The sequence below is a fragment of the Dreissena polymorpha genome, chromosome 15 (genome assembly GCF_020536995.1).
Source record: "Dreissena polymorpha isolate Duluth1 chromosome 15, UMN_Dpol_1.0, whole genome shotgun sequence".
NCBI classification, from domain to species: domain Eukaryota; kingdom Metazoa; phylum Mollusca; class Bivalvia; order Myida; family Dreissenidae; genus Dreissena; species Dreissena polymorpha.
Genome location: NC_068369.1, coordinates 55,804,006 through 55,824,475, shown reverse-complemented (window position 1 = coordinate 55,824,475; position 20,470 = coordinate 55,804,006). Strand labels below are relative to the sequence as shown.

The 20,470-nt window shown below is 38.4% G+C and overlaps 3 protein-coding genes and 2 long non-coding RNA genes across 9 annotated transcripts in view; 2 read left to right on the top strand and 3 right to left on the bottom strand.

Annotated features, from left to right (window-relative positions):
* LOC127860134 (uncharacterized) overlaps positions 1 to 10,038 on the bottom strand; it is a 58,420-nt gene extending 48,382 nt beyond the window's left edge. The window contains exons 1-3 of the long non-coding RNA XR_008039610.1: positions 9,939 to 10,038; positions 9,038 to 9,638; positions 8,447 to 8,591 (exon numbers count right to left, since the gene is read on the bottom strand). This is a non-coding gene — a long non-coding RNA (uncharacterized LOC127860134). The remainder of the gene's footprint in view (positions 1 to 8,446; positions 8,592 to 9,037; positions 9,639 to 9,938) is intronic.
* The window catches only part of LOC127860121 (uncharacterized), a 252,862-nt gene that overhangs the window by 20,886 nt on the left and 211,506 nt on the right, over positions 1 to 20,470 (bottom strand). The window lies entirely within an intron of this gene.
* The window catches only part of LOC127860122 (39S ribosomal protein L40, mitochondrial-like), a 250,497-nt gene that overhangs the window by 117,775 nt on the left and 112,252 nt on the right, over positions 1 to 20,470 (bottom strand). The gene's annotated exons all lie outside the window — the stretch shown is intronic.
* LOC127860117 (DNA polymerase epsilon catalytic subunit A-like) overlaps positions 1 to 20,470 on the top strand; it is a 131,222-nt gene that overhangs the window by 98,308 nt on the left and 12,444 nt on the right. The window contains exons 38-42 of the mRNA XM_052397948.1: positions 927 to 1,214; positions 3,027 to 3,175; positions 3,843 to 3,932; positions 11,867 to 11,951; positions 14,434 to 14,637. Coding sequence (XP_052253908.1) covers positions 927 to 1,214; positions 3,027 to 3,175; positions 3,843 to 3,932; positions 11,867 to 11,951; positions 14,434 to 14,637 — 816 coding nt within the window. The remainder of the gene's footprint in view (positions 1 to 926; positions 1,215 to 3,026; positions 3,176 to 3,842; positions 3,933 to 11,866; positions 11,952 to 14,433; positions 14,638 to 20,470) is intronic.
* Positions 7,774 to 10,277, top strand: LOC127860130 (uncharacterized). Of its 2 annotated transcripts, XR_008039606.1 has the most exons (4): positions 7,774 to 7,983; positions 8,285 to 8,520; positions 8,967 to 9,475; positions 9,777 to 10,277. It is a non-coding gene; the product is annotated as an uncharacterized LOC127860130 (long non-coding RNA). The 2 variants fall into 2 exon arrangements; XR_008039605.1 differs by lacking the exon at positions 7,774 to 7,983 and having other exon boundaries at positions 8,153 to 8,520.

Genomic DNA, 20,470 nt, shown 5'->3' with positions numbered 1-20,470 from the left:
TGGTGCCGTAAGTGGGTAGGATAGATATACTTAGGATCTGGCTTGAGGTTTCATTTCATATCATAATTGATTTAACAAGTTCAGGAATTGTGTTAGTTAATGTTAGTTAATGAGTCTTTGGTGAGTTAACTCAAAGCTTTTTTACTAACAAATCAATACTTGGGTGAGTTTTAATAAAATTTTGCATCAAATGACAAGTGTCTGATCTTTCTTATCACATGCATTACACAATTGAAATAATTTACTAAAACACATATTTTAAAAAGTGTAGAGTAGACTGACAAGGTTGATGAAATCATTTCGCAAAATATTATCATAGGATTGTTCAAGCAAAGAAAAGATAGTTAATGAAACCCATACAAATGTTTTCTTACATGTATTTAAGATAGAAATATTGAAATGATTGCATTACACAGGAATGAAGGTAAGGCAAGAAATAACATGCAATAAAAGTATACAACGGTATGTTTACCAGAACATTGTAATTCTCTGTTGTACCAATCAAATCCATATTGTTATATTATTACTTGTTATCAAGGAAGAGTTACTAGCCCTCCTTTATGAACCAATCTGTTTAAGTATCGATCAAAATTTCACAATATGCAGGATTGCTAATAAGTAATTTGGATCATAGCATTAATAATATGAGCCTTGTTCTGAGAAAACTGGGCTAAATGCATATGCAAAAGTGTCGTCCCAGATTAGCCTATGCAGTCTGCATAGGCTAATCAGGGACAACATTACGCTATTATGGTATTTTTAGTTTCAAGGAAGTCCCTCCTTACCAAAAATCAAGTTTAGGCGGAAAGTATCGTCTCTGATTAGCCTGTGCGGACTGCACCTGCTAATCTGGGACGACACTTTACGCACAGGCATTAAGCCCAGTTTTCTCAGAACAAGGCTCATATAAACACTTTTCTTCCCAGGCCATGATGGAGCAGTGCAGGTACCTCCATATTCCCGTTGGCAACCTGCCAAAGGACATCACCATGTCCGGCTGCGATATATTCTTCGCCCGACACCTGAACCGCCACAATCATGTGCTGTGGTGCTCTCCCACAGAGCGGCCTGATCTTGGCGGGAAGGAAGCGGATGACAACCGGATCGGAATCGAGGTGGAAAATTTAACGACGGAGATCAACAATTCTGGTGCCTACTCGACCGTCTGTGTTGAGTTGGATATAGCAAGCATGGCCGTGGACACAATTATTGAGGTAGGAACAATGTTTGATGCATGTGGGACGTTGTGAATTCAATAAGGATGGGAATTAGAATTGTCCATCAGTTTGTCCGGCATTCCGTTTTCAGGAAGTTTTTTACGCGACATTCAGATGTTGAGCTTATAATTGATGTGTGAGTCTACCAACATGACCTACAGATGTAAATTGAGTTTTATTCCAGTCCATTGATTTTTGGCGAAGTTATGGGCCTTGGACTAAGACATTTTCTCTATAAGAACCGTTTACAAGTTAATTTATGCGACACATTCAGATATTGAGCTGATTCTTGGTATGTGAGTCTACCTACATGACTTACTTAAATTGTGAGTTTTGTTTTGTGGCGCAGTTATGGGCCTTGGACTTCGAAAATTTCCGTTTTCTGGAGAAAAAAAATTAACGAAAAGCTTTCAAATCTTATCTGATTTTTTGTGTGTGAGTGTACCTACATGACTAACAGATAAAGTGTGAGTTTTGTTCAGGTTCATTGCTTTTTGGCCAAGTTACAGCCTTGGGCTTAAAAATGTTCTCTATAATAACTGTTTTCCAGAGTTGCTTTTACAAAATACTTTTAAGATATTGAGCTGATTTTTGGAATGCGAGTCTACTTACATGACTTACAGATGAAGTGTGAGTTTCGTTCCCATCCTTGGATTTTTGGCAGTTACAGGCCTTGGATTTTCTCTATAATAACTGTTTTGCAGAGTTTTTAGGTATTGTCATAGCCAGCTCGTCGTGTTTTCGATGTCTGCGTCGTGCTAAAACCTTAACATTGGCTCTAAAATCAAAGTGCTTCCACCTACAACTTTGAAACTTCATATGTAGATGCACCTTGATGAGTTCTACACGCCACACCCATTTTGGGGTCACTAGGTCAAAGGTCAAGGTCACTGTGACCTCTTTAAAAAAATAATTTTGACAAGCTTTCATTTATTATGCCCCCCTTCGAAGAAGAGGGGGTATATTGCTTTGCTTATGTCGGTCGGTCTGTCGGTCCGTCCACTAGGTGGTTGTCAGACGATAACTCAAGAACGCTTGGGCCTAGGATCATGAAACTTCATAGGTACATTGATCATGACTCGCAGATGACCCCTATTGATTTTGAGGTCAAAGGTCAAGGTCACAGTGACCCGAAATAGTAAAATGGTTTCTGGATGATAACTCAAGAATGCATACGCCTAGGATCATGAAACTTCATGGGTAGATTGATCATGACTCGCAGATGACCCCTATTGATTTTGAGGTCAATGTCACGGTGACCCGAAATAATAAAATGGTTTTCGGATGATAACTCAAGAACGCATATGCCTAGGATCATGAAACTTCATAGGTAGATTGATAATGACTCGCAGATGACCCCTTTTGATTTTGAGGTCACAAGGTCAAAGGTCAAGGTCACGGTGACCCGAAATAGTAAAATGATTTTCCGATGATAACTCAAGAACGCTTTTGCCTAGGATCATGACACTTCATAGGTACATTGATTGTGACTCGCAGATGACCCCTATTGATTTTCAGGTCACTAGGTCAAAGGTCAAGGTCACAGTGACAAAAAACGTATTCACACAATGGCTGCCACAACAACAGACAGCCCATATGGGGGGCATGCATGTTTTACAAACAGCCCTTTTTCAAAACTGCACCCGTAGCCGAGCGTGGCACTCGTTATGCGATGCTCTTGTTTAGTTTTGTGCTGATTTTTTTATGTGAGTACCGACATTACTTACAGATGAAATGTCAGTTTTGTTCTGGTCTCTGGTCTAAAAACTGGTCAAGATGTGTAGGTAAAGTCTTCCCTCTTGTATTCAGTCCTCCCATGTGAATGAACAAGAAGGTGCGAGTGCTGTGAGTTTTGACATGATGCCGCAGTCCTCTCTGGAGGAGATGGTTCAAGGTCAGGGTGCGGCTACCATGGTAACCAGCTATGATGAGACGGCACTGTGCTCGGCAGCTTTCAGGTGATTGCATATTTCGATTACTTGCCCCTAGACAATAATGCCCAGTTTATGTTGGTGTTGTTTGTTGTTTTTTTCAGAATTATATTCAGAAAATTACTAGGACCTTATATGGTTTCAATAAACTCCCATTTTAAAGGCAGAATATTTATTTCTTTTGGGAACTTCCATATGATGAACATGAATATGATGTTTTGGTGATGAGAGTAAATATAAGTCACGTTCTGAGAAAACTGGGCATAATGCATGTGCGTAAAGTGTCGTCCCAGATTAGCAGTCAACACAGGCTAATCCGGGACGACACTTTACGCACATGCCCAGTTTTCTCAGAACGCGCTCATATATAGCTAAGTTGGCTTAAGTTAGCTTAACTACAGATCCAAGGATTGCAGGTTCAATGACCGACCCAGCTATAACATGGATGATGAGATTATTTTATTCCCTCCCTACCTCTGATTCAAGTAACATGGTTGTCAATTTCTGGCAAAAGTAGCTTACTCAGATAAAGTATGAATATTAACCGCCATGTAAAGTGTGAATTGGTACCTGACTGTTCTGAAAAAGTGTGAATAGTTTAATGGACCACCTAAATAAAAATTGTAGAAAATAGGGTACAATCCATACACTGTAACAGATAATTTAACCTTAATATTTCTGCTGTGTATGTCAGAATCTTGAAGAGCATGGTACAGAGCTGGGTGCGTGATGTGACTGTCCACTCCAATGTGTTTGCTGATAACCAGATCATACACTTCTACAGGTACTAATGAGCAACTGGCTTACCAAGTTATTACGGATAGTGTACAGGGCTTTTTAGCTTGTCTATTATATATGAAATGCATATAGTGGAGCTATCCTACTCACCCCGGCGTCAGCTTTTCGGTTACCGTTACCTTGCAAATGTTAAAGTTTTCGTACTACCTCAATTATTTTCTTTGTCACTTGACATATTGCTTTCATACAGGGCCCTCAATCTATCAAAGTTGCCGCCGAATTTCTGCCCCCACCTGAAAAGTATATTTTTTCCCCAAAGAAACTGATTTTTTCCCCCTTAGAAAAATAAAAAAATCACAACAAATCGCTGATTTATAGTTGAAAATTGACTCCAATATATCAAACTAGTATTTAACCCTTTTTTCACCCACTTTAATTTTGTGTTTAATCCGATATTCATAATGTAGATTGACCAGATTGTTTGCTTTCATTGTACATCACTTTAACACCTGTGTACTGCGATAAACAATAACACCATTTGCCAAACATCACAGGTCATTTCGGGTGTTACCATTCTCTCTTGAATTTGCTTTGAACTGCTGAAACACACCAGTGCACACATGAAGGTGTATACAATTATAACTGTAAATGTCACAAGTCAATACTGACCTATCTCAACAATCTTTGCGAGTAAGATACAGTGTAAACTACTTGCTTTTAATTTAGAGGTTCTATTAAAGCACATGCTTTCAATGAGAATGAATGACGTCATTTTGTACATGGGTCTAATTTGTGCATGCTTTCTTGAACAATAAAACTTGACAATTGTTTTCGGATCACAAATTTAATTATACGCATTTGAAAATACTTACATGGAATAATGTTTTGTTTTATACCAATGAATAACATATGGATATAACACATACTTCAATAAGGTAGGTAAATAGCGTGTTTTGAGACTGCCAAACTATGCTGACGCATACATAAACATGCATGAGTAACCTGACAATTTATATCGCAAGCCTGATATATCATGGTGGCGATCTTTGGTTTAAGACAGACTTTGCATACAAATGGACACAGCACTAGCTTGTTTCAGGAACAAAAAGGACATAATGGTGGACTTTTAAATAAGATTACTGTTATATAGATTAAGTAAAAGTCCACCTTTCTGTCCTATATAGACAGTCGCATATATAGAAATATATGTTTATAACAGTTAAACATAGTTTGTTTGTTTTTTTCGTTATAAAAATTCCCCCATTTACAAAAAATTCCCCTCCTAAGGGCTGCAAACCCCTTCCCCCAAAGTAGTGTGAGGGCGCTGTCATATTTTGCATACTTGTTTACCATCATGACCTGCACCTATAAACAAGAGCAGACAACCTTATCAAGCATTTTGACAGAATTATGGGCCCTATTATACCATCTATTAAATGATCACACACCCACATTATACCCCCCCCCTCCCCCCTCCCCTTCTCCATGATGGCTTACATTCTACTGTCAAGCACTCAAATAGTCGAGCACGCTGTTCTCTGTCAGCTCCTTCTTTGAGAATGGCCGTTTGTCACAATTTTGGGAAATTCGCAACTCAAATTTGCACCATTTAAAAAAGTCTGCGACTTGAAAAAAATGGTTTTGAAACCTTCAATTTGGAATATTTAGGCCCCAATTGGGAAATATATGTACTTTTTATGGCTTTCTCTGCAGGCCCCAAATTTGAACGAAAAAAACAATGTAAATGTCTGTATGATCATAATCTTTTGATCATGGGTTTTCATGGTATTTAAAGAAGTCTCTCATCACAAAATGAAGCATTGGCTATCATTTTATTTGTTTGTTGGATAAACATTCTACTTGGCAGTGGCCACAGCACAATTCAACCCAAAAATTAAAAAGAGTTTCAGTAAAAAGAGCTGAAAATTGCAGTTATGATTCAACATTTTGCCCACATTTGAATGAGTTTTACGTTGGAAAGGGTGCTTGGATACATCCCAAGTCTTCAGAATGAAGTTAATTTTTAACTTCTTCATACACGGTTAAAAGTCTTCCGGTTTGTGCCGGAATTGTTGTTTTTCAGGGCACCAAAAGGTTGTTTTCGTAATTCATGTAAATTTGATGAGATAATTTGGGGGGGGGGGGGGGGGGGGTAGGCGGTGACCCTACTAGAATTGTCCAAGCAACACAAAACGTTTATCAAGTAAACAAAAAACGTGGATCTTAAAAAAGACACTTTGTAATTGATATTGCGGAACGTGTTTCGGTGAATGAGCTTCAATTTCGGTAAATCAATAAAAGCAGGTGCCCGAAAGAGTCATCGATCTTTACATTGTAATCCGCGTGAAAAATAAAGAGAGGCAAGCGTTTGCGACATTGTCAAATCATTTACGTCAAACGAGCGCCACAATAAAAAAGTAAAACGAATACAAAAAAATGAAGTTCCTTGAGCCGAATTCAAGTACATAGGTGCTAGAATCGGACGTCAAGAATAAATGGCGACGGGAGTGGTTGGCTGAAGTTGATGAACGTGGAGCTAAATTTCGCGAATGGCTGAAAAAATGTATTGCCTGGTACAGTCAGTAAACAAGTTAAGAATCACCCGGCAAAAAACGTTAATTCTTTTGACCACAATAATTTCTTTCGGGATTTAGTGTCAATGTGAGAAGATGTAAAAAAAAAGGGTAAAATTAATTGTGTTTGATAACAGGTTATGCCAGACGGCATATGCAGTTTTCTGTCAAAAATAGCCAATTAAAGTTCACCCTTCGGCAAAGGATTAAAAATCATTCAACTTACAGAATTAGTATTTCAAAACATTGTCATGGCATTTGTTTTCAATCAGCAAAAAGCTTATTTGAATAAAATAAAGCCTTCTAAATTCATATGCACATTTCAAAACATAACTCATTCAATCAGTTCAGGTTAACTTTTTGCTGCATTTATCCCCCCTGAAAGCATAATACAAAAGCTTTCTTGCTAAAAATTGGTTAATTTACTCCTTTACCTAATGTATAACGTAGACACTTATCATTTTGTTTTTATTGTGGAATTATTGAAAATTAAAAACAAATTAATCGGAACTGCTGATTATCCAGAACTAGTTAAAAAACTGTATATGTTCATTGTTGATTGAAATTTTTGGTTCTTATTTAAAAAAATATATATATTAACTCTCCTTTATAAAAATAACTTGCAAAACAGGTGTGATTTTTAGCGAGGCTGTTTTCGGAGAAAAACCCAAACTATTGTCATAGCCAGCTCGTCGTCCACCGTAGGCGTCGTGCTAAAACCTTAACATTGGCCATAACTTTTTTAATATTGAAGATAGCACCTTGATATTTGGCATCATGTGTATCTCATGGAGCTGCACATTTTGAGTGGTAAAGTTTTAAGGTGAACATCATCCTGCAAGGTCAAGGGTGCAAAAAACAAAGTCAAGGGAAGTAATAAGCTTTAAATGGACATGGTTATCTGACCTTCCCACGTATATATTTTTGTTAAATAAATCAAAGCGGCGCTGTAGGCGGCATTGTGTTTCTGACAAACACATTGTGGTAATAGGTCAAGGTCATCCTTTACAGTCAACGGTAAAAAATACAGATTTAAGGGAAGTAATAAGCTTTAAAAGGGGAGAAAATTATTCAATATTGAACGTAGCCACTTTATATATTTGGCATGCATGTGTATCTCATGGAACTGCACATTTTGAGTGGTGAATCTGCAGTCACGGTAGTGGCTTTTAATTATTTGCTACTAAAAATAGAGATTTGTTACAGACCATTATTTTCAAGGGAAGTAATTTTATATAATTATAAATCTCATATTATATATTTCATTACCAAGAATTGAAGTTCTTTTCACAGTTACTGTACAGATTTATTATTTTGATTATTAGCCGGATTTTTTTCGAAAAAATCTCGGCTTATAGATTGATGTTGTCGGGCGGGCGGGGTGGCGGCGTGCTCGAAAATGTTAAAGTTGTTATTTCATGGTATAACTTTGGTATGCTTGGACCTAGAGTCTTCAAACTTGACATGAAGGTTGGCCAGGATTAACAGATGACCACTGGTCATTTCAAGGTCATTCATTTGAAGGTCAAGGTCACTGTGACCTTCAATATAAAAAATGTTAAAGTTCTTATAACTTTGGTATGCTTGGACCTAGAGTCTTGAAACTTGACATGAAGGTTGGCCATAACTAGTTAGTAACCACTGGTCATTTCAAGGTCATTCATTTGAAGGTCAAGGTCACTGTGACCTTGGATGTAAAAATGTTAAAGTTCTTATTTCATGGTATAACTTTGGTATGCTTGGACCTAGAGTCTTCAAACTTGACATGAAGGTTGGCCAGGATTAACAGATGACCACTGGTCATTTCAAGGTCATTCATTTGAAGGTGAAGGTCACTGTGACCTTCAATATAAAAATGTTAAAGTTGTTATAACTTTGGTATGCTTGGACCTAGAGTCTTGAAACTTGACATGAAGGTTGGCCAGAACTAGTAAGTAACCACTGGACATTTCAAGGTCATTCATTTGAAGGTCAAGGTCACTGTGACCTTGAATGTAAAAATGTTAAAGTTGTTATAACTTTGGTATGCTTGGACCTAGAGTCTTGAAACTTGACATGAAGGTTGGCCAGAACTAGTAAGTAACCACTGGACATTTCAAGGTCATTCATTTGAAGGTCAAGGTCACTGTGACCTTGAATGTAAAAATGTTAAAGTTCTTATTTCATGTTATAACTTTGGTATGCTTGTACCTAGAGTCTTCAAACTTGAAATAAAGATTGGCCAGTACTAGAAGATGACCACTGGTCATTTCAATGTCATTCATTTGAAGGTCAAGGTCACTGTGACCTTAAATGTTAAAATGTTAAAATTGTTATAACTTTGGTATGCTTGGACATAGAGTCTTCAAACTTGACATGAAGGTTGGCCAGGATTAACAGATGACCACTGGTCATTTCAAGGTCATTCATTTGAAGGTCAAGGTCACTGTGACCTTCAATATAAAAAATGTTAAAGTTCTTATAACTTTGGTATGCTTGGACCTAGAGTCTTGAAACTTGACATGAAGGTTGGCCATAACTAGTTAGTAACCACTGGTCATTTCAAGGTCATTCATTTGAAGGTCAAGGTCACTGTGACCTTGAATGTAAAAATGTTAAAGTTGTTATTTCATGGTATAACTTTGGTATGCTTGGACCTAGAGTCTTCAAACTTGACATGAAGGTTGGCCAGGATTAACAGATGACCACTGGTCATTTCAAGGTCATTCATTTGAAGGTGAAGGTCACTGTGACCTTCAATATAAAAATGTTAAAGTTGTTATAACTTTGGTATGCTTGGACCTAGAGTCTTGAAACTTGACATGAAGGTTGGCCAGAACTAGTAAGTAACCACTGGACATTTCAAGGTCATTCATTTGAAGGTCAAGGTCACTGTGACCTTGAATGTAAAAATGTTAAAGTTGTTATTTCATGGTATAACTTTGGTATGCTTGGACCTAGAGTCTTCAAACTTGACATGAAGGTTGGCCAGGATTAACAGATGACCACTGGTCATTTCAAGGTCATTCATTTGAAGGTCAAGGTCACTGTGACCTTCAATATAAAAAATGTTAAAGTTCTTATAACTTTGGTATGCTTGGACCTAGAGTCTTGAAACTTGACATGAAGGTTGGCCATAACTAGTTAGTAACCACTGGTCATTTCAAGGTCATTCATTTGAAGGTCAAGGTCACTGTGACCTTGAATGTAAAAATGTTAAAGTTTTTATTTCATGGTATAACTTTGGTATGCTTGGACCTAGAGTCTTCAAACTTGACATGAAGGTTGGCCAGGATTAACAGATGACCACTGGTCATTTCAAGGTCATTCATTTGAAGGTGAAGGTCACTGTGACCTTCAATATAAAAATGTTAAAGTTGTTATAACTTTGGTATGCTTGGACCTAGAGTCTTGAAACTTGACATGAAGGTTGGCCAGAACTAGTAAGTAACCACTGGACATTTCAAGGTCATTCATTTGAAGGTCAAGGTCACTGTGACCTTGAATGTAAAAATGTTAAAGTTGTTATAACTTTGGTATGCTTGGACCTAGAGTCTTGAAACTTGACATGAAGGTTGGCCAGAACTAGTAAGTAACCACTGGACATTTCAAGGTCATTCATTTGAAGGTCAAGGTCACTGTGACCTTGAATGTAAAAATGTTAAAGTTCTTATTTCATGTTATAACTTTGGTATGCTTGTACCTAGAGTCTTCAAACTTGAAATAAAGATTGGCCAGTACTAGAAGATGACCACTGGTCATTTCAATGTCATTCATTTGAAGGTCAAGGTCACTGTGACCTTAAATGTTAAAATGTTAAAATTGTTATAACTTTGGTATGCTTGGACATAGAGTCTTCAAACTTGACATGAAGGTTTGCAAGCACACTTAGATGACCACTGGTCATTTCAAGGTCATTCATTCTAAGGTCAAGGTCACTGTGACCTTAAATGTTATTGTTGTTCATGTATATGCATGCATTCAAAACATAACACAAGGTTTGCTCATGCCTTGAAAAGTACTTACATTTCATTTTGACCTTTGAACAATATTTCAGTAATTTAAGTATTGCATTGACAAAAACACGAAAGGTACTTTCCTGTCATTTAAATCAAAAATCCGGCTTCAATGCGGTCATCTCCGACCGCGGAACTCTTGTTTATAATCCAAATGATTGATTTGTCAAAGTTTTTTTTAAAATGATATAATTATAATTTCTTTGATGGATTACATACATGTGGACTTATGTGCATAGAAACATGATCAAATAATTACTTTTCGTTATTCCTATGTTAAAGTTTAAAATGTTAATCAATGTCACCTTGTATTGTAACGATACATTTAAGGTTCTTTTAACGGGTACTTGGGGGGCTCTACACCCCAAGGTATGTGATGAATAAATTTTATGAACAAGAAAAAACTCTGGCTATGATCTCTTTTAAACCACAGGCCTTGGTTGTCAGTGATGTCTGACATGGTCATAATTTACTGTGAGACCGCCGCCCCCCCCCCCCCACCCCCCCCACCCCACCCCCGGTTGGATTGGACAAAATTCAAGGGATGTAATAACCTTTAAAGGGAGATGATTTCTATACCTGCCAAATGATAAATTTTATTTCAATGCGGAGCAGTAGGGGGCATTGTGTTTCTGACAAACACATTATTGTTGGGTCACTAGGTCAAAGGTCAAGGTCACTGTGACCTCTAAAAAAAAAAGCTTTCGCAGCCGAGCTTGGCACCCGTTATGCGTTGCTCTTGTTAAGATTTGTGTTAATTTCTTAGCTTTTTTTTTATTTGTTATTTTGCTTAGTCTTCTGAGCTTCCTTGGGCCCCCTGGGCCCCCTACCAGGGCTTTGCCCTGGACCCACCGGGGTTCCTGACGGCCCCCAGCAAAACTTCAGGTTTTTCAGTTTTGCCAACTTTTAACCCTGTTCATACACAAATAAACAACTTTTTCCCTTGATCAATAATTAAACCTCTTTTAACAAAGTTTGTCATGGTTTTTACTGGAGTTAATCTGTAAGTTGGTCCTTCTGCACTAGATGTTATAAGTTTTCACATTTGAAATTAAAATTACAACTCAATATGAATAATCCACATACAGTGATATTTTTACAAATGTTCTTATCCGAGTAGTGAGACTCGATAATTTGCAAATATGAGTCCCCGAATTGAAAGAATGAGTCCAAATATTAAGCGATATTATTTTTTGAGAAATTTCAATGCATTTGTGGGACTCACATAATTCAAACCTTTGCATCCCCTGAGGTTTTTGTGAGTCCAGGACACAGGACTTGCAGGTAAAAAAAAATCACTGCACATACAATTATGATGTGAAAATTACTTATTGCAGTAGACAGTAGTGTAAGATATTAAAAAAATTAATGAACTTCTTCCACTTATGTGTATATGTTTTGTGATTTCCTAGATGGTTACGCAGTCCGACCGCCCTGCTGTATGATCCTGCCTTGAGGAGAACTCTTCACAATATGATGAAGAAGGTCTTCATGCAGGTAAGCACTGTTAGTCTGTGCTGTCACTGGGGATATCATTCAGTTTAGGGCAGTTGGTTTGTGTTTACACTGGATTTCATTCAGTATACCTCAGTTGGTCTGTGTTTACACTGAACATCATTATCCCCATGCTTTTTGAAAAGCGTGGGGATATTGTGGTTGTTTCCGGCGTCTGCCCGTCTGTCTGTCTGTCCGTCCTGGCCACTATCTCCTCCTACACTATTAGCAGAACCTTGAAACTTACACACATGGTAGCTACAGACCTGTTTACTTCTACGGATTCGCCGTAGTTACTACGGATTATTTGGCTAAACTACGCACTACGGATTTGTACTGAAAAACTATGGATCCATCGATCAAAATGGTCAAATTTCAGATTTTAATCGTACTTTGGCTTATTTTCAGTCTTAACGGGTAATTTATCAATCATAATCATTTTGGCCTTTGCGTAGTGAAAAACTTTGAAATTCAAACCTCCCAAGCTTGTCGAGTCGTCACCGAACTGACTTGCTTATTGGTTCGCAAATTTAGCCGAATATATACAATTTTACGTTGCTATCCAGTATACACATCTCTCTTTCTATTGCGGAGAATACCGACGATAGTCGATGTATCGGGATTGAGCACGCCTGTTTTTATACACGTCCAAGATGCCGGCAAGCAGACGAGAAATTGCGATTAACGACGAAAATAATAAATACCATTCAATTTAACAACGGATAATATCATATGGTCATAAGGGAATAATGTAATGCGTGTGTCAACTAAGGCAACATACTACGTTTGAGATTAAAAAACAACAACAAATATTTATCAGAAATCTGCACAGTGAATGTGCGTCATGGAAACGAGTGTTGAAAAATTGGAGTATAGTCTACTCACAAAGTTAGAGCATTTATTGTAATAAGATGAGTATAGTTCGAAAATGGAAAGAGACAAACATGATTTGATTTATATGTTAGTGGATCTGTGTATAATCAGATTCATATGCGTATTCCGCTTTATTATGTTTGTTACGCTGTACAGTTTAATGAAATAGCATTGAACTGAGCCCTGAGGCTGAGGTTGCCAAGTGAAAGATATTGAAAGTTAAACAAATAAAATATATTATTCTAACTCCATTTAATACATCATTAACACAACAAGAACACTAAAGGATGTTTGTTAATATTTGTTTATGTGTTCTCCTTATGATATTTAATTTAAAAAAATACTGAATTAAATTAATAGCTACTCTTTAAGAGCTTATGATCAAATGGTGTATTTAAGAATCTATAGATTATTGCAAGTTTAATATGCATGGATGGATATTATCTAAATATTGTCTTCATTTTAAGAAGACATTGAAGCAGCACTTTATAATATAAAATGCTGTCCAACATGCACTTAAAAACAATTTACATTTTGTTACTTATATTCATATGTATAATGCTTAATGTCTACAAATTTCATTATCGCGTTTTTTTTCCAATTTCATGGTTTATCGCGCTAATTTACCCAATCCAAATGGCACAGGCTGTAAAACATCAAAGCAAAAAAAATCACCTAACAGATTTTATTATTAGCAAGTAAATTCATCTAATGCTTTATGTACCGTTAAACTGATATGTGTTTTAATGCTCAAAATGATTGAAAAGTTAAAAACTACTGACAACAGCCCCAAACTACTGAGAGATGCCCTCCATACTACTGAGAAGCAATCGGTAGGGTAAACAGGTCTGTAGCTATGAGCATATGTGCGACCCTGCACTATTTGGAATTTTGATCTGACCCCTGGGTCAAAAGTTATGGTGGTTGGGGTTGGACTGGGTCAGAGATTTTCACTCATTTTTTTAGGTTATTTTACATTAACTTCTTCATTTCTACACCGATTTACTTCAAATTGATACCGAACCTTACTTATGACAATACAGTCAATCTCAACTATGCATTGCCCCATTACCAACCCTGGGGCGCCCCGCCCACATAGACCACACCCACCTAAAATTGCCTTTTACTATAATTTCTTCCTATTCCTATCTACACCGATTCACTTCTAATTGATACTGAACTTCTATAATGACAATACGGTCAATCTCAATCATGCGTTTAGGTTTCGAAAAAAGCTCATAACTTCTATCAAGCGTTTATAGGGGGCATAAGTCATCCTATGGTGACAGCTCTTGTTATAACTATATCTATTTTATGCTTCTTCTATTATAGTTTTAAACATTACCAAAAAATGTTTATTGAAATAATGTCTTTCGTGCATAAATCATGTATTTTAAAATCATGACTAAATATTTTATGATATGAAAAATATGTGGAAACCAAATTTGGGGATAACTTTCATCTGCTGTAACTGATAAGAGAATGACAGCAGGTCAAGGGTTTGATCCCCACTGCGGGAGCGCTCTTTAGATCTCCTCAAAGATGCCAAGTACTTGTTTGATTTTAAGTGTCTGTTTATAAACGCTTATGATATTATTTTATTCCTACACAGCTGATGGGAGAGTTTAAAAGGCTAGGCTCCAACATTGTGTATGCAAACTTCAACCGCGTGGTTCTGTGCACCAAGAAGCGTAGGCTTTTGGACGCTCTGGCGTACGTTGAGTACATCACAAACAGTATCAAGACGAAGGAGCTGTTCCACTTGATAGAGATGTCATACGAGCAGTGCTGGGAATATCTCATGTGGCTTGACCCGGTGAGAAACTTTGAGCTACTTGTTTCTGTACCTTATGTGGCTTGACCCGATGAGATACTTTGAACTACTTGTTATCCCCTGCCATAGGCGGAGGGATATTGTTTTGGCGTTGTCCGTCCGTCCGGAGCCATATGTTGGAAGTGCTTTGGCGGATTTCATTTAAACTTGGTATGAGTATATATATGGATAAGATGATGATGCACGCCAAATGGCATTGTACACCATCTGTTAATAACGGAGTTATTGCCCTTTGTATCTTGAAAAAATGCTTTTTTGAGTGTCAAATATAACGCTTTTGTGTCCAGAAGCATATTGGCGGGGATATCAATTCAACGAATTTGCTTGTTTCAACATTTCATGTGGCTTGACCTGGTGAGAACTTTGAGCTACTTGTTTCAGTATTTCGTGTGGCTTGACCTGGTTAGAAACTTTGAGCTACTTGTTTCAGTATCTCATGTGGCTTGACCCCGTGAGAACTTTGAGCTACTTGTTTCAGTATCTCATGTGGCTTGACCCCGTGAGAACTTTGAGCTACTTGTTTCAGTATCTTATGTGGCTTGACCCCGTGAGAACTTTGAGCTACTTGTTTCAGTATCTCATGTGGCTTGACCTGGTGAGAACTTTGAGCTACTTGTTTCAGTATCTCATGTGGCTTGACCCTGTGAGAACTTTGAGCTACTTGTTTCAGTATCTCATGTGGCTTGACCCGGTGAGAACTTTGAGCTACTTGTTTCAGTATCTCATGTGGCTTGACCTGGTTAGAAACTTTGAGCTACTTGTTTTAGTATCTCATGTGGCTTGACCCAGTGAGAACTTTGAGCTACTTGTTTCAGTATCTCATGTGGCTTGACCCAGTGAGAACTTTGAGCTACTTGTTTCAGTATCTCATGTGGCTTGACCTGGTTAGAAACTTTGAGCTACTTGTTTTAGTATCTCATGTGGCTTGACCCAGTGAGAACTTTGAGCTACTTGTTTCAGTATCTCATGTGGCTTGACCCAGTGAGAACTTTGAGCTACTTGTTTCAGTATCTCATGTGGCTTGACCTGGTTAGAAACTTTGAGCTACTTGTTTTAGTATCTCATGTGGCTTGACCCTGTGAGAACTTTGAGCTGCTTGTTTCAGTATCTCATGTGGCTTGACCCGGTGAGAACTTTGAGCTACTTGTTTCAGTATCTCATGTGGCTTGACCCAGTGAGAACTTTGAGCTACTTGTTTTAGTATCTCATGTGGCTTGACCCGGTGAGAACTTTGAGCTACTTGTTTCAGTATCTCATGTGGCTTGACCCGGTGAGAACTTTGAGCTACTTGTTTCAGTATCTCATGTGGCTTGACCCAGTGAGAAACTTTGAGCTGCTTGTTTCAGTATCTCATGTGGCTTGACCCGGTGATATATTGAGCTACTTGTTTTAGTATTTTGTGTGCACCCGGTGAGAAACTTTGAGCTTCTTGTTACAGAACCTATTGTGGCTTGACCTGGTGAGAAACTTTGGGCTTCTTGTTACAGTACCTATTGTGGCTTGACCTGGTGAGAAACTTTGGGCTACTTGTTTCTGTATTTATGTGGCTTGAGCCGGTGAGAAACTTAGCTACTTGTTTCAGTACCTCATGTTGCTTGACCCCGTGAGAAACTTTGAGCTACTTGTTTCTGTACCACATGTGGCTTGACCCCGTGAGAAACTTTGAGCTACTTGTTTCAGTATCTCATGTGGCTTGACCTGTTGAGAAACTTTGAGCTACTTGTTTCAGTACCTCATGTGACTTGACTTGGTGAGAAACTTTGAGCTACTTGTTTCAGTATCTCATGTGGCTTGACCTGGTGAGAAACTTTGAGCTACTTGTTTCAGTACCTCATGTGACTTGACCTGTTGAGAAACTTTGAGCTACTTGTTTCAGTACCTCATGTGACTTGACCTGGTGAGAAACTTTGAGCTACTTGTTTCAGTACCTCATGTGGCTTGACCTGTTGAGAAACTTTGAGCTACTTGTTTCAGTATCTCATGTGGCTTGACCTGGTGAGAAACTTTGAGCTACTTGTTTCAGTACCACATGTGACTTGACCTGGTGAGAAACTTTGAGCTACTTGTTTCAGTACCACATGTGACTTGACCTGGTGAGAAACTTTGAGCTACTTGTTTCAGTATCTCATGTGGCTTGACCTGGTGAGAAACTTTGAGCTACTTGTTTCAGTACCACATGTGACTTGACCTGGTGAGAAACTTTGAGCTACTTGTTTCAGTACCTCATGTGACTTGTCCTGGTGAGAAACTTTGAGCTACTTGTTTCAGTACCACATGTGACTTGACCTGGTGAGAAACTTTGAGCTACTTGTTTCAGTATCTCATGTGACTTGTCCTGGTGAGAAACTTTGAGCTTCTTGTTTCAGTATCTCATGTGACTTGACTTGGTGAGAAACTTTGAGCTACTTGTTTCAGTATCTCATGTGACTTGTCCTGGTGAGAAACTTTGAGCTACTTGTTTCTGTACCACATGTGACTTGACCTGGTGAGAAACTTTGAGCTACTTGTTTCAGTACCTCATGTGACTTGACCTGTTGAGAAACTTTGAGCTACTTGTTTCAGTACCTCATGTGACTTGTCCTGGTGAGAAACTTTGAGCTACTTGTTTCAGTACCTCATGTGACTTGACCTGGTGAGAAACTTTGAGCTACTTGTTTCAGTATCTCATGTGACTTGTCCTGGTGAGAAACTTTGAGCTACTTGTTTTAGTATCTCATGTGACTTGACCTGGTGAGAAACTTTGAGCTACTTGTTTCAGTATCTCATGTGGCTTGACCTGTTGAGAAACTTTGAGCTACTTGTTTCAGTACCTCATGTGACTTGACTTGGTGAGAAACTTTGAGCTACTTGTTTCAGTATCTCATGTGGCTTGACCTGGTGAGAAACTTTGAACTTCTTGTTTCAGTACCTCATGTGACTTGACCTGTTGAGAAACTTTGAGCTACTTGTTTCAGTACCTCATGTGACTTGACCTGGTGAGAAACTTTGAGCTACTTGTTTCAGTACCTCATGTGGCTTGACCTGTTGAGAAACTTTGAGCTACTTGTTTCAGTATCTCATGTGGCTTGACCTGGTGAGAAACTTTGAGCTACTTGTTTCAGTACCTCATGTGACTTGACCTGTTGAGAAACTTTGAGCTACTTGTTTCAGTACCACATGTGACTTGACCTGGTGAGAAACTTTGAGCTACTTGTTTCAGTACCACATATGACTTGACCTGGTGAGAAACTTTGAGCTACTTGTTTCAGTATCTCATGTGGCTTGACCTGGTGAGAAACTTTGAGCTACTTGTTTCAGTACCACATGTGACTTGACCTGGTGAGAAACTTTGAGCTACTTGTTTCAGTACCTCATGTGACTTGTCCTGGTGAGAAACTTTGAGCTACTTGTTTCAGTACCACATGTGACTTGACCTGGTGAGAAACTTTGAGCTACTTGTTTCAGTATCTCATGTGACTTGTCCTGGTGAGAAACTTTGAGCTACTTGTTTCAGTATCTCATGTGACTTGACTTGGTGAGAAACTTTGAGCTACTTGTTTCAGTATCTCATGTGACTTGTTCTGGTGAGAAACTTTGAGCTACTTGTTTCTGTACCACATGTGACTTGACCTGGTGAGAAACTTTGAGCTACTTTTTTCAGTACCTCATGTGACTTGACCTGGTGAGAAACTTTGAGCATCTTGTTTCAGTACCTCATGTGACTTGTCCTGGTGAAAAACTTTGAGCTACTTGTTTCAGTACCTCATGTGACTTGACCTGGTGAGAAACTTTGAGCTACTTGTTTCAGTATCTCATGTGACTTGTCCTGGTGAGAAACTTTGAGCTACTTGTTTTAGTATCTCATGTGACTTGACCTGGTGAGAAACTTTGAGCTACTTGTTTCAGTATCTCATGTGACTTGACTTGGTGAGAAACTTTGAGCTACTTGTTTCAGTATCTCATGTGGCTTGACCTGGTGAGAAACTTTGAGCTACTTGTTTCAGTACCTCATGTGACTTGTCCTGGTGAGAAACTTTGAGCTACTTGTTTCAGTACCTCATGTGACTTGTCCTGGTGAGAAACTTTGAGCTACTTGTTTCAGTACCTCATGTGACTTGACCTGGTGAGAACTTTGAGCTACTTGTTTCAGTATCTCATGTGACTTGACCTGGTGAGAAACTTTGAGCTACTTGTTTCAGTACCTCATGTGACTTGTCCCGATGAGAAACTTTGAGCTACTTGTTTCAGTACCTCATGTGACTTGTCCTGGTGAGAAACTTTGAGCTACTTGTTTCAGTATCTCATGTGGCTTGACCTGGTGAGAAACTTTGAGCTACTTGTTTCAGTACCTCATGTGACTTGTCCTGGTGAGAAACTTTGAGCTACTTGTTTCAGTATCTCATGTGACTTGACCTGGTGAGAAACTTTGAGCTACTTGTTTCAGTACCTCATGTGGCTTGACCTGGTGAGAAACTTTGAGCTACTTGTTTCAGTACCTCATGTGACTTGACCTGTTGAGAAACTTTGAGCTACTTGTTTCAGTATCTCATGTGACTTGTCCTGGTGAGAAACTTTGAGCTACTTGTTTCAGTATCTCATGTGACTTGACCTGGTGAGAAACTTTGAGCTACTTGTTTCAGTATCTCATGTGACTTGTCCTGGTGAGAAACTTTGAGCTACTTGTTTCAGTACCTCATGTGACTTGACCTGGTGAGAAACTTTGAGCTACTTGTTTCAGTATCTCATGTGACTTGTCCTGGTGAGAAACTTTGAGCTACTTGTTTCAGTATCTCATGTGACTTGACTTGGTGAGAAACTGTGAGCTACTTGTTTCTGTATCTCATGTGACTTGACTTGGTGAGAAACTTTGAGCTACTTGTTTCAGTATCTCATGTGACTTGACTTGGTGAGAAACTTTGAGCTACTTGTTTCAGTATCTCATGTGACTTGACCTGGTGAGAAACTTTGAGCTACTTGTTTCAGTATCTCATGTGACTTGACTTGGTGAGAAACTTTGAGCTACTTGTTTCAGTATCTCATGTGACTTGACCTGTTGAGAAACTTTGAGCTACTTGTTTCTGTATCTCATGTGACTTGTCCTGGTGAGAAACTTTGAGCTACTTGTTTCTGTATCTCATGTGACTTGACCTGGTGAGAAACTTTGAGCTACTTGTTTCAGTACCTCATGTGACTTGTCCTGGTGAGAAACTTTGAGCTACTTGTTTCAGTACCTCATGTGACTTGACCTGGTGAGAAACTTTGAGCTACTTGTTTCTGTACCACATGCGGCTTGACCCTATGATATACTGAGCTTCTTGTGTCAGTACCTCAAAAGTCCGAAAACAAGGTTTAGTAGCCTTAAGGTTTTATATCACATAACTATTTCTGGCCCTAATTCAAAAACTGGCCTGTCATCTACAAATTGAAAAAAATGACCAGAATGGTTTACCAGTCACAAGGGCCATATTCCTGGACTTTGTGCTGTTTTATTGGCTGTGTCTTGGGGCCGAGAAACTTATGTTAAGATAGCCAAATTATGTTTTGAAGACAATAAGAATGGTTTTGTATACTGACATCAATTTGAAGGAACTGTTACAGAATTTCATGATTGCAATGTTTGTCTGTCCCAATTTTTTGTGCTTTGTTAAGTCCAGTAAGAGTTAATAGTGCTGCAACAATATACCGGTTTATCGGTATATATCGCAATACGCAATCTGCATATTGTATTGCGATACGATTTTCATCATACCGGTACGAACATTTTACAAAAATTCATTCACATTTCGTCCAGAAAAGCCATTCGAAATAATGATAACAAGGTAGACAAAACAAAGCA